Source organism: Watersipora subatra, chromosome 7 (assembly GCF_963576615.1).
Source record: "Watersipora subatra chromosome 7, tzWatSuba1.1, whole genome shotgun sequence".
In the NCBI taxonomy this organism is placed as follows: Eukaryota; Metazoa; Bryozoa; class Gymnolaemata; order Cheilostomatida; family Watersiporidae; genus Watersipora; species Watersipora subatra.
In genome coordinates, this window is record NC_088714.1 from 33,112,994 (window position 1) to 33,126,318 (window position 13,325).

Here is a 13,325-nt window from a genome sequence, read left to right on the forward strand (position 1 = left end):
ACGTAAACTGATAATTAGTCTTGTTTTGTTAAAAATAGACAAGCTGACAACCAAGGATAACTGCTATAAACTGCTGACTGTAAAATTATTGACTATTGGCTGTCACAGTTTACAAACAGAAAAGTGTGCTCAGGCAAAGAACTCATATATAGCTAGCTGGCGAGAAAAACACCTTCCTAAGTACTAATATATTTATTTAGTGCCCTAGCTAGTAAAGACATTTGAGATAAAGACGGCTGCTAATTAAACTTGAGTGTAGATCCAAACACGGCAAAACGAGATTTGGTAATGGGTTTTTACCACTTTATGATACATTATATCCTTAAATTTAATCTATTTTTATGTTATTTTTCTCTTTTATGTTATTAATACTTTGTGAGTTCAAAGATTGACACTGAGTTAACACACTTGAACGAGTTCTTAGAAAAATGGTTACAATAATAAAAATAATAATATAAAAACTTGATAGGCTGTTATGACAGCCAGTCAGCGAATTTATGTGACAGCTTCATGCAAACTCTTCCGTCTGTTCATATAGACAATGGATTCATTTTAGTCATCACTAGAGAGAGGCCAAACAAACTCTACCTGACTGACATTGGGAACAAGGAATGTGCTTCCTAATCGATTACCTGAAGTTTAAATGACAAAGGGGTTTGTCATACTATCCTATCTTTTACTCATAGTCTACCATCCCCGCTCTCAACTTTAAAACCTTTCTCCAGATTTCAGTTCCCGTTTACTTACTAACGTTCAATTAGAGTTAAGTAGTTAAAAAAGGTCATATTCTGACATGCTGGAAGGGCATATCATATATTAGTTTGATACCGCTGTTCTGCATAAGCTCTGGTATACAGTTCTGTTCTAGCTAAATGCAAGAGATTTGGTTTACGAGGTTAGTTATAGAAATACTGTAGATACTTTCCTATAAGTATATAAGTAAGTGTAGAAGTATAAGGAATACAGAAGTACAAATATAAAAGTTTAAATATATCAGAATAAATGTAAGTATTTAGACAAGCAAACTTACATTAAAGGCACGAAGAAGTTCAATCAAGTCTCCTTCCATCCCGAGCAGCACGAAGAGCGATAGCTACGCTTTATTCCAAAGAGAACATTAATCCAACAGAGCCATGATGAAAATTTTAAAGAATATAACTTTCTAATTATAAAAGTGATGCTATTGTTACCAGTCAATCTGAAGGCGAGTGAAATGGAGTATTCTACTAACAGCCACAAATCCGTCTAGGCTTCTGATTCACAACAACGGAGTTGGAACGCCACCTAGGGTTGGTATCCACAGGTTGGTCACGCAACATCGGCTGCGTGACAGTTCAGTCTGGCACTAAGTTACAAATCCTCTGTTTATGTAAGTTTGTCTGATGTTTCACACTCCAGAAAGCCAAATGAGATTAAGGAAAAAAAATGTTGCTTTGATGACCAAAATAAATAAAACCTAGGCTATATCGAGAATGTTAAAGCACTCGTATGTTTGATGCAACTCCTGTAACTATGAACACGCATTGGCTGTCTTCTCAAGCATTGACAATGCTCAAATGACTCAGAACACGTATGGTTATTACCTCTCACACACGAGTTTGATGAGTTTGATCATGTCACAGTTCGCTCGTAAGAGATAGAGCGCCTCTATTGTAGTCTAAACAATCACCATTGAAATGAAAATCTGAGTTATCGCATTGTCATAGCATCATCCCAGTATTGTCTTCTTCCCCATGCACCGATTATGTAGCGATAAGAGGCAACTTTGTAAATTGCTAGTATCATCATTTGGAAGTTAGGTAGCCTTTAAAATGGTATACTGCAGAAAAATGACAAAGGAACTCAAAAATTGATAATGTTTGCAACAAACTTTGGGTGTATCTTTTTGAGTGTATCTTGAACTTAGATCGAAATGATTTGATAAAATAATCGCATCCAAAAACTCATATCAGACAATTGTGATAATATGCACTATCATATTACCCTACCATTTACGAAAGCATTCTTTTATCAAATGGACTTTGATTGAAGCTCTTTGGATCAGAAATGGGGCTGCTATTAGATCATAAAGAAGAGGGACACTTGTAGTGCAGTGAATTGTTACTTAAAGGTTGACTTGCAACAAAATTCACTTTACGGTTATTTGGTATCACAAGATTCACCATGTTTTACTCTGCTGTGTTGTAGGTGCAAATATGTAGAAATGTGATAACAAGCTCTTAAAAGCTCAAAAACGAACAGTTAATCATCGCCGTCACGAAACCGCCGTAGATTGGAATCAGTTTATTTCTCTGACGTAGTCGATCCATTTGGTTATTGTTTAGACACGTGATGTTCTCACGTGAATTGAAAGGCCAATAAAAGGCTCGATATAAAGCTTCTCGTAGCACTGGTTTATGACAAACATATAGTTAGTTACATATTACTGTAGCATATCAGCTGCTTAAAAGGCTGAAGCTTCAAGGCGGCAGAATTCATTAAAATATTCAAGTTATCAAATAGATATTATCCAGTTATCTATTATTCAATAATCAATAATCAATATTCAACAACTATTGTCTAACATCCAGTAATCTAATATTTAGCCATCTAATATCTACACTGTAAATCAACACAGAGTTATTTAATATCTATCATTTAGTTTTCTAGCATCCAGATATGTAATATCCAATTATGCAATAACTTATCTAAATACAGGTGCATAATATTTAGACAACTGATACCTTTTATTCAGGTATTTAATATCTACACTATATATCAATGTTTTACCATCCAGCTATTTGGATACCTATAACACCGCTAACTGCATTTTATCTTAAAATGCTTTGATCTAACAACACCAAGACTATCGCTATATGTAGTTGAAAATATTCTGTAAAGTCACTGCCAGTTTTTGAAATATCATATGTTCTCCTAAGTGTTACATTTGCTAGCATCAAGGAAATGTGAAAAAAGTGCACATTGTGAATTGTCTTTCACAGTATGTCAATAAAAGGTCAATCAATGTATAGAGTCATGATCAATCAATAGAATATCCATCAATATATAGGTTCATGATCAATCAATAGAATGCCAACCAATATATAGGTTCATAATCAATCAATGGCATTTCAATCAATAAATAGGTCCATAATCAGTCAGTACAAAACCAATCAATATATAGGTTCATAATCAATCAATAGAATCCCAATCAATATATAGGTTCATAATCAATCAATAGAATGCCAATCAATATGAAGGTTCATGATCATATTCAGACATAAGAACACGGTTCAGGCATTTTTAGTGACGCTCTGTGTGACACCACAGTGAGTCCCGGTCTACAGGAAATGAGCAGGAGCACTACTCTTCCACATGACAATACGTCTGAAGCACTAATTCGGTATATGTATAATAAGAAATGGCTATTTAGAACTATCCCCTGGTTATATCTGCAAGACGCTATGCATATGTAAGTTGAATATACACATTTGAGTATGCAGTCTATATAATGCAATATTTAAAAAGAGTACAGCAGATACGATCAGAGTGGACACAAAGACAGTGTGGACAAACACAGTGGGCACAAGGACAGAGTGGACAAACACAGTGGACACAAGGACAGAGTGGACAAACACAGTGGGCACAAGGACAGGGTGGACAAACACAGTTGACACAAGGACAGAGTGAACATAGAGACACTTTAACGATAAGAACTGTTATTGCAAATTTGATGAAAATATAGAGCAGATATAACGCTAGAAAGAGAGATCCACATGTCATATACAGTACGTATATGACTTCTCCCTTTCCAGATTTGTTCTTTGTGATGTCATCTCTCCTTAATTTTTCATTCAACACACTATTTCAGCGTCATCTGACTAACAAAAATAATTCTGACATTACTCACCTAACAACAGGCATATATACATATTCTCTACTCAACTATTAAACAGGGCACCATGCCAAAATCAGTTCACTATGTAAAATTCCTAAATATTAGCTCAGAGGTGATACAGTGTCTTCATCAATATTCATAGAGCATGATACAACAAGTAAGTACAGCAAGTAAGACATTGTGACCCGGCCTTCTGATGTAGAGTGACTTGGGGACAAATATCTAGTAGTGAAATAACTAAGATTAGCCTTAGCTCCTCCATGAACCAATTATTATTAAAATGAAGATATGACTAGCTACTAAGAAATACTCAAGTAGTACACAGGCTTTGATACCGGCGGTTTGTGGGTTTAAGCACTAAGAGTTATTCTGATATAACAGTATTCAAACCAGCTGTAGTTCCAGAAAATGACATAACTTGGGAAAACTAGAAACCCGATGCAAAACAAGTTAAAATAAGTTTTTATGGGTCTGACCAGAACTAGGGACTACTAAATAAATACACATATAATAGAAAGAGTAATTTTTGAAATTTAAAAAAAATCATCTAAAAATGTCTATGGAAACTCCATTGAATCTATTCATGATCTCTCTACAGATAGCAAGGGCTCTAAGAGGAAATAGGTAGGAAAACTTGAAAACTAATAGGGAAACCGCAGTCCCTTTGGTGAGTCACGCACGAGTTATGCAGTTTTTAACCATAAATAGTGATTAAATAGATTGAGGCCCTGGGTGAGCAAGGTCAAGATATAGCATAAGTTCCTCTCTAATATAAATATCTAAAGACAGGACGATATCTTTTCCCCTTTCGTCATACCAACTAATGGTGATACAAAAGTGTTTTGTACTGGAGAGTGTTAAAGGGTAGATAACGTTAGTAGAGTCAAAAGATTAAGTGGCTGCCTATTTATTGGCTGTACTCTCCACCAATCATAATCCTTAAAATGCTGCAGGGTGCTAGATGACCTTTTTGTATTCTTCATAATTAAATAGTGAATTCGTCAGCATAACAGCGTTTACCTGAGCACCTACTACAACCATTTTAATTTACAACTTGTCTATTTAACTTGGTCTGTATTCAAATGAGATTCGGCATTTTAAAATGATTAAATAGATTGATATGAGAAGATATTTACTCAAACAGAAATAATAAATATATTTTTTCCATTTTTTAAATGATGTTAGCTTGTCAGCCTGAAACATTTCTAAGAAAGCAGCAAGCACCATCACTACTAATAGCACATCGTAGAGTGGAGGCTTGTAACATATGTAATGCAGAAGTGTTTGTCTTGATATGGTATTTAGTTAGTTAGTGAGAAACACTTAGCAGTAAAGATAGTGTAATCCCACTTGCTCAGACCTTTACTATGATGTCATGCCAAAATAGTCTCTGCCTTCAAACTCTGTAAGTACCAAAGACAAAGTAGCAAGACCATCAATACATATTCTACACAACACTACGGAGGCTCTAGTGTTCTTCTCAACTTTAAAGGATGAGTTATTCTAATTTAGAAACATCTCCCTATAATGTTATTATACTAGTACCCCGGCAGTCCAGTGGGCTGTGAGAGAACGTTAAGCGCGCTCATAAAGTACAGAGAATCACGCTCTGTACAACTATGTTTACACTCCCAATAAGGTGGTTGATTTGTGCAGGGAGTTGTGCTTTGGTCTGCTGACCTCAATGTGTTACCAGTTTAAATCCTGTAGCGTATAGTCTTTTTCCAGACCTCCAATCGTGGCTTTGGTTGGAGGTTGGCTGGATACGGCTCTTACTATAGTGAGAACTTATGATAGATACCGGTATGTGCTTTTTAGACCAACCAATTATCTCTTATTAAATTTCAGTTGACTTCCTGTGTTACCACTCTATCAGCAGATTCTTGTTCATCGTAACCACAACATACTAAACTGCATTGTTGATTTGACAACCCAATTCGGAGTTGTATGCCCTTTCTTTCCACTACCTTAAACTGATGTTGGCGGGATAAGACCTCTAGACTACTTGGCCTCAAAGAAGCTACTCTCAGCTGGTTTCTTATGCCAAAATAATAATACTCTATTACTTTTCACTCAGCCTTACCAATGATGAATACTAATGATACTAACACATTGCATTTGTGTTAAATGCAACGCGTAAAAATTTGGCTCTCTCGAAAAATTGTTTGGCTGCTAATATCGAATAGTTCAGCAGTGCAGAAGAAGTGTTGATGCCAGAAAATATTGTGGAAGACATCAGACAACTAGATGATGTTCCTTTCATTGGAAGCAACAATCAGAACACAGCTATCTGAGCACTTGATGCAAATATTTTTGTTTTAAAAACGTAAATTTTTGCTTCTGCATGCAATATAACTATGGTTCGTTTATGTCACTAGTTCATGAATATATATTTGTATCGTTTGATAGATTATTATTATACAACTTATAAATATGCAGATTTATAACATGTTATTTAATAGCATCCTTGCAGCTATCTTAACACGGCTTACAATGGATTGACACTCATAACTCCCCTTCTATTGCAGATAACAAGCTAGTTTTGGCTGTAAATTGTAGAAAACATATAAATGAGTGAAATGAGCTTTTACACAAAATTGTTAAATATAGATATAAAATATGAATATGTTTTCAAAATTAGAATGAGATAAAAATTGAAAATGCCAACAAATTGCAAAGAAAGACACAGGCTATAATATCATCGCAGGTCAATAGCAAGCAATAGATATCAACTGGTAGAGATATTTTTTGATTCCTCGATGCATATTAATTAAAAGATTCTTGACAAGTTGAAGGTAAATTAGCCGATTTATAGCATCCCAAAAGTTGAACACCGCACCACCGGAAAAAGAGAGCTAAATATAGGCGACATTCGCTTCGCCCGTTAAAGAGCTAAATTTATCTTCACAAAATTCTGGTGAGCCATTTGAAAAATACACCGCTTGCCTCTATTTGAACACCGCCTCAAATTGACCGCCATTATAAAAGTAGGGTTAAAAATGGAGCACCATTGCGTTAAATTAGAAGTTTTACGGTAGGTAGACTTTTCTTACGCATGAGTATATCAACTTCATTTGAAAATAATTAATCTGTGTTTGCATATCGCTTATAGCTAACAGCTGTATTTGATCTGATCTGAAAGCCAAACTTTGGTTGCTATAACTCTGACAAAAAAAACACAATGTTCAAGTACCAGTCTTTGACCCGTCGTTCATAAAATCTAATAGAGTTGTCTACACCCAAGAATAATTGTAACCACGAGTGCACAACTCTTGTTACAGAATAATAAGTTTTTCGGTATGTAGTATGTACACATTAAAACTAATGGTACCTATTAAAGGCACGTACGATCTAGTGCTATTCTTTAAAACGTTTTTATGACCAAATTTACTCTCAGTATTTTTTCTAGGATTAGTCGATGAATATGCGAGAACCACTCTGTTATAATGCTTTAATAGATACCAATCCACCATCTATTGTTTTTACTAACAAGGGAGCTGGTTTGAAACAAGCTCATAAACAAACGTTCCAATTTATTTTTGAGTCATCCAAAATGAATGCTTAGCTCGTGATACTAGCAAGAAATCAAAAATATAACAGCACTGACATGGGCGTGTTTCCATGCCCATCATAAAATAACAAGTAGTAACTGGCTGGACTGAAAGAAAATCCTTGTGCTCTCTGAGCAAATTCAAATTATTCGATGCTAAAACTGTGTCTGATTCACTATACTTTAAATAATGCAGACTATCTACCTTTCTAAGGTGTCCTACAAGCACAGGAATGAGGCTTGGCTACATTCTATGCAAACATATAAAAATACATGCCAGTAAAGACTGAGCTTGGGGCAAAGAGTAACATTTTCACTGTTGCTATGGAAAAGCAAAATGCTGCAGCATCTTCAAATCAACATTTAGCCAGCTAATGAGAACTGGCACAGTTAATGATATAGCTTTCTTTAACTTCATAAATGTTGGACAGGAAGTAATTCAATGGACATTAACTGACTCATAGATGAGGACGATGTTTACATGAGCCACAAGTCATCAATGTGATTTCTTGACCTTACTTGAACCCAGGTTAATCTGTTATTGTCAAACTATTGTTTTTACATCTGATGTGTATATATATTCTGGTAGAATTGCAAATAAATCAGTTAGTCAGCATATACCTGAGAAGATATTTCCAACAATAAATACAATTTTGGATGCATATGAAGCAGTTGTCACAAAAATCATACAAGAGGTAATACTATAAATGTTATCAATATAATGTAACTATAATGATTTAGTATATATATATGTACTAGCTGCGCTACCTGGCATTGCCCGAGTATTAAAAAGCAGCTTATAAACAATGAGAGGTAATGATAGTTGCCTGCCACTTGTTATTAGCTTGGCACACTGCCAATGAATAATTTGAGTAAACTTACTAATAAGAGCTACGTCTTCTTATGAAGTTAAGTCATGACTTGCGTCGTAATCAAAAGAGTAGCCTATTTGATTCCATATAGCGACATATAATATATAATATATGGCATATAATATATAATATATATACATAATATATCACCTATCAAATGAATCAAGGTTGTGTAGCTAAATGGGTAGAGTGTCGGACTGGTGAATCGGAGGGTCTGAGATCCAATCTTCTGCGATACGGATTCTTTATTCCCAGATTTCAATAGCTATAGCTGGAACTACACACATACATGTATCTACATCCCTACAAACTTTGAGATGTATGTATATGTATGCTATATACGTACTGTACTACACTATATCTATACATACATGTATGTATACTATGTTTATACATGTATGCATAAAGATATTTAGTATATATGTATGTATAAACATACATGTATCTTAGTTAATATTTAGGGTAACCATTCATCTAATGTTAGGCAAACAGACATATGCATGAAGCTTAGCATCACATACTTAATGAGTGATACTTGACCAAGATAGGCTTATCAGTATAACAGAGCAAGAGAGAAAACAACTTCAAACTATAATGTAATGAAATTCTTCATTGTTATAATAAAGAAACTTAGACTTTTGTACCAAACTGCTACCAGTAACTCTACTATCTAAAATAAAGCAAGCACGTATCGAAGAAATATCTCAAAACTTCTACATTTGAACATCTAAATCCTGGCCAGTGTAATGTCACACATTTCATAAATTCTCATCGACTCCAACCAAACATGTTTACATGTTTACAACTTGATTTTCACAATTTCAAAATACTTGTGATCACCTTAACATACGAATCCGTTGATTAATGCAATGAAAATAGACCTAATATTTGACTCCACACTCTTTAATAATGTAATTATTTATTTTAATGCTATATGTAATTATCTGTTGCATTTATGATAGATTTTTAGGCTGCGAAGCCAATTATATGAAATGCAATTATTCTTATGAGAATATTTAATCCAACATACAGAGGTTTTAACATGAGAAGCAGAACTCAGAACAAATTCTCTTTGTATGTAGTTTGACTGTAGCTCATATGCCATGCCTATTGTTGCTACCTATGATACAGAGTCACTGACACACAACCACCATGAATTATGCTTACACAGCAAGTCAATAATGTGAGTAAAAACCCACCTATAATATTAAAATTTTGCGAATTTTTAATCAAGAATGTATTTAAAGTGTTCTTGTACTGAAAAAACCTTTCTTAAACTGAAATGAAAAACGACTCTTTTGATATCTGCAGTTCTAAATTTAATATTCCTTCCCTATTTGTTATTCATTACTAGCAAATGTTTTTATTACCATTCTGTTGAAGCGTGTCTGTCTGTACATAGTTTCAAAAACAAGTTGCTAAGCTTGGGCATAGCTCATAAGTTACCATAGTATTGATGACTTCATTAGTAAATACCTAGTCAATGAGCAGATAGTAAGGTATGGCATATGCAAAGATTTGAGCAACTTGAAATATTCTGCTCACAATTTTAGGTTAATCTTTTGAAGGATGGATAAATTTTACATAATCACTGCCATAGGAAGTTGTAAGCACTTTCAACATGTTATAGCTGCTCCCACCTTTTCTCTCAACAACCATACTTACATATAGTAGAATATTAGCCAGCTAAATAGATTCTTATGGGTATTTTTTAAGTAGTAACAATTTCTGTGTATTTTAAAAGTAAATGCAATAAAAATGAGGGATTTTGTTGGCAAGCCAGTAACCCTATGTTTAATGTCTTACAGGCAGCTGTTTAAATGAGCGCACACCTGCAATGTGCTTATGAAATCCTCTAATTCTACATGAATTCACCAAATCCAGAAACCAGTATCATAGTCTTGTAAATCCTAAATGGCCAACATGGTTTGGGTTGTTAGATATTGAAATGATGCTAACTTGAGCCACCGTGTTCTCAGCTTTGGTTTAAGTTAATTTAGATTTGCTGAACTATGGACATCATTATAAGTTATCACTTTAACAGATGAATCACCATCTTAACAAACACTCTAACAATAACTTATGTTTACTATGAGTCTCCTCTAATTCCTACAAATCACTGGCAATGTTTACACGTTCGTTATTGTCACCCAAATTCAAATAATGAATAGAGGTGGATGCCAGACATAAAGTAAACTTTACATGTATGCTTACATGCTTACAAAGCCAACTTACATGTATGCTACCTAGTTATGAAATCCTATAACCAGCCATCATTTGAGAAGTAGGCTACTCTAGTTCAAAATATCATAGCCTAAGCTCCAAGTTTTAACCAAGTAGAAACTGGGGTTGAATACTCACAGCAAGATTAACCGGTTCCACATCTTCATCGTCAGACATCCTGTCCATCTCTATATTGGCTGCCGACATCTGGCAAATGCAGAAAAAGATAATTGAAACAGCTTCATTGTTGAGTGATTAAAAATGTTAGTCACCTAAAATGCTGATGTGGTGAGAGATATAATACGGAGATGAGCGAATGTCGGTGAGGTATTTATAGCAGCGAATGTTTGCCAAAACTGATTATCATCGCTGAACAAGTCAGTTTTTATACCATTTATCACTGACTTGGCAACTATTTCACCCATAGTTACATGAATATTGGCATTATGATGAAATGATGTATCTAACAGCGGTCGTTTAGTCAGTATTAACTTACATGACTATGAGATTTATAAATACCTATATTTACATCGACTAAGATGAACTCGAAAGAGCACTTTAGTTGCATACTGTGTAAGCTTTTATACCAACTGATCATAACTGTAGCTTTTGAGTCTGAACTCTTCATTTCTTTATTATTCAACTTAAAGTTTGACATTTTACGAGTGAAATAATCGGAGTGTAGGTAGAGAGAAGGTGTGTTGAGCCCACATATTTATACAGTTAGAGACTTGGTACGGAACACATGACTGGTGAAAGTGTATTGAAGTAGACCTCAATATTACAATACACCTGAAGTGGACAGGCAGCATTCCAAAGATTGAAGTATTCATAGATACTAACATTAAAATACACATAAAGTAAACAGACAGCGTTGACATGATTAAAGTATTTATAGACATCTATATTTAAGTTTATATGGAGTAGACAAACAGTCTATTCAGCAGTATTACTCGAAGTCAGCAAATAACATTTATAATAGAGTAAGCCAGCCTACCTGGTTCTATTTCCTTCTCACAACTTGGCAAGATGAAATAGTAAGTAATCACACTTGAGCCAGATTTGCAATGAGATATGCTGTGAGAAGAGTTGAAAGCTGATCAAATGTGAAGCTGTATCACATGCTTCAGGTGTTCCAAAGACAAAGGCTACCTGAACACAATGCCCTGACCATCCCTTAACCGCAATGATCTTCACTAGACAATCGTATCAATGACTAGCTGTAACACAGTCAAACACCCAGTTTCCCATACGAACGCAAGATCTATGATAACACGTAGTTTATTAGCGATAAAATATAAGGAATATAAAATAACTGACTTATCAGCGTTCGATAACGGAATCGTGTTGAGGCACTTATCGACCTTGGTCAAATGGTTTAGAGGCTATTAATTATTTCAGGCTACCTTCCTAGGTATTACCATTTCAACTGATGAAGTCTGGAGGTTAATTACGATGCTGCTGTGAGTTGCAAACCACACTTTTTAACCTCGGGAATGTTAAGCTTCTCTAAGCCGATAACCTGACAGTTTTTAGGATTTACTTTGAGCAGTTGTGCCGAAACACTTGTCGCTGTTCTCCTATTTACACCACATCTCTCTTTGATAGTTTTTTTCTGTTGTTTTTTTCATCTTTCAAGTTCCCTTTCCTTCTCCACTCATAAGATTTTTAGAAGTATGTGAGAGCATATTCACAAAAAGACTACTCATAGCAAAACAGGAAGGCACTCATGCCTCCTATAAAAAGAACAATCAGCTGAGGGAAGAGAAGCATGAAAGGCTTGTACCACACCGTCCCTTGCTGTCCTAAAGACTAAAGGTTACATTATTGTCTAATTAAAGTCCTTTTGCCACAAAAGTCAGCGCTTGAAAATAACATTCTCAAATTCTGACCATAAATTATGCAACCACAACCTTATTTCCTCTCTCCTCCCACCCCTCCTTCGAGTCAATACTGATTACCTAACAGTTGGCCACCCAAATAGCAAGATAAATAAGCTCATTATTTTACTGTTTTGCTATAAATTCCACAACTAAACAGTGGAAACCAGCCACAGATCATTATCCATAATAGAAACTATTGGTAGAGAATTTTAATAGAAGACCAAAGCTTATCAGAAGGTTACCATGACAATAAATAGAGAATCAGAGTGCACCCATTGACAACAAGTACTTGCCTACACACGCCGTATTTATGACACCCTCACTCGCTGTAAACAACAGTGCTTCACTCTTTGGCTTCCCTTTGTACCACCTATGTTACAATGCTTGAAGTGATGCAGACACTGAAAAAATGTACATTATTATTGGTCTATCTGTCTGTTGGCTTTTTTATCATAAAGACTAGAGAATAAATTATTCCTAAGCTTTAAAAGTGATAACATGTGGCTGATTAGATCAGTTGGTTAAAGTGTCAGTCTAATATGATGGAAGTCATGGGTTTGAGTCCCATATTTGCCAACATGGAAGGTCATCTCATTGATTGCATGTACAGACTTTTGCGATTGTATAAAAGTTTCATTTAAAATGACCGATGATAATAAAAAAGTTTTGGATAATACTTTGTTTTAACTCCACACAAGCTGAGCGATAGCTACCACTGTCATTCGGCTTGCATTACAATTATTAGATTACATGCATCACCGATACTTGCTTTTCCTGATATGTTACATTCAACTGAATTATACACAGAAGTTTGGTCTATCTTAATAAGATTGATATTTAATTTGCTAAGTAATGACAGGACATAAACTATAATAACAATGGCACGTTAGAAGTTTTTGAAACTATAATATGACAACTGC

General features: G+C 34.9%; 1 protein-coding gene across 1 annotated transcript in view; it reads right to left on the minus strand.

The window, feature by feature from the left end:
* The window catches only part of LOC137399292 (ral guanine nucleotide dissociation stimulator-like 1), a 50,977-nt gene extending 49,739 nt beyond the window's left edge, over positions 1 to 1,238 (minus strand). The window contains exon 1 of the mRNA XM_068085336.1: positions 1,031 to 1,238. Within this exon, the coding sequence (XP_067941437.1) occupies positions 1,031 to 1,069 (39 nt within the window). The 5' untranslated portion in view covers positions 1,070 to 1,238. The remainder of the gene's footprint in view (positions 1 to 1,030) is intronic.
* Between the last annotated feature and the right edge of the window lie 12,087 nt (positions 1,239 to 13,325).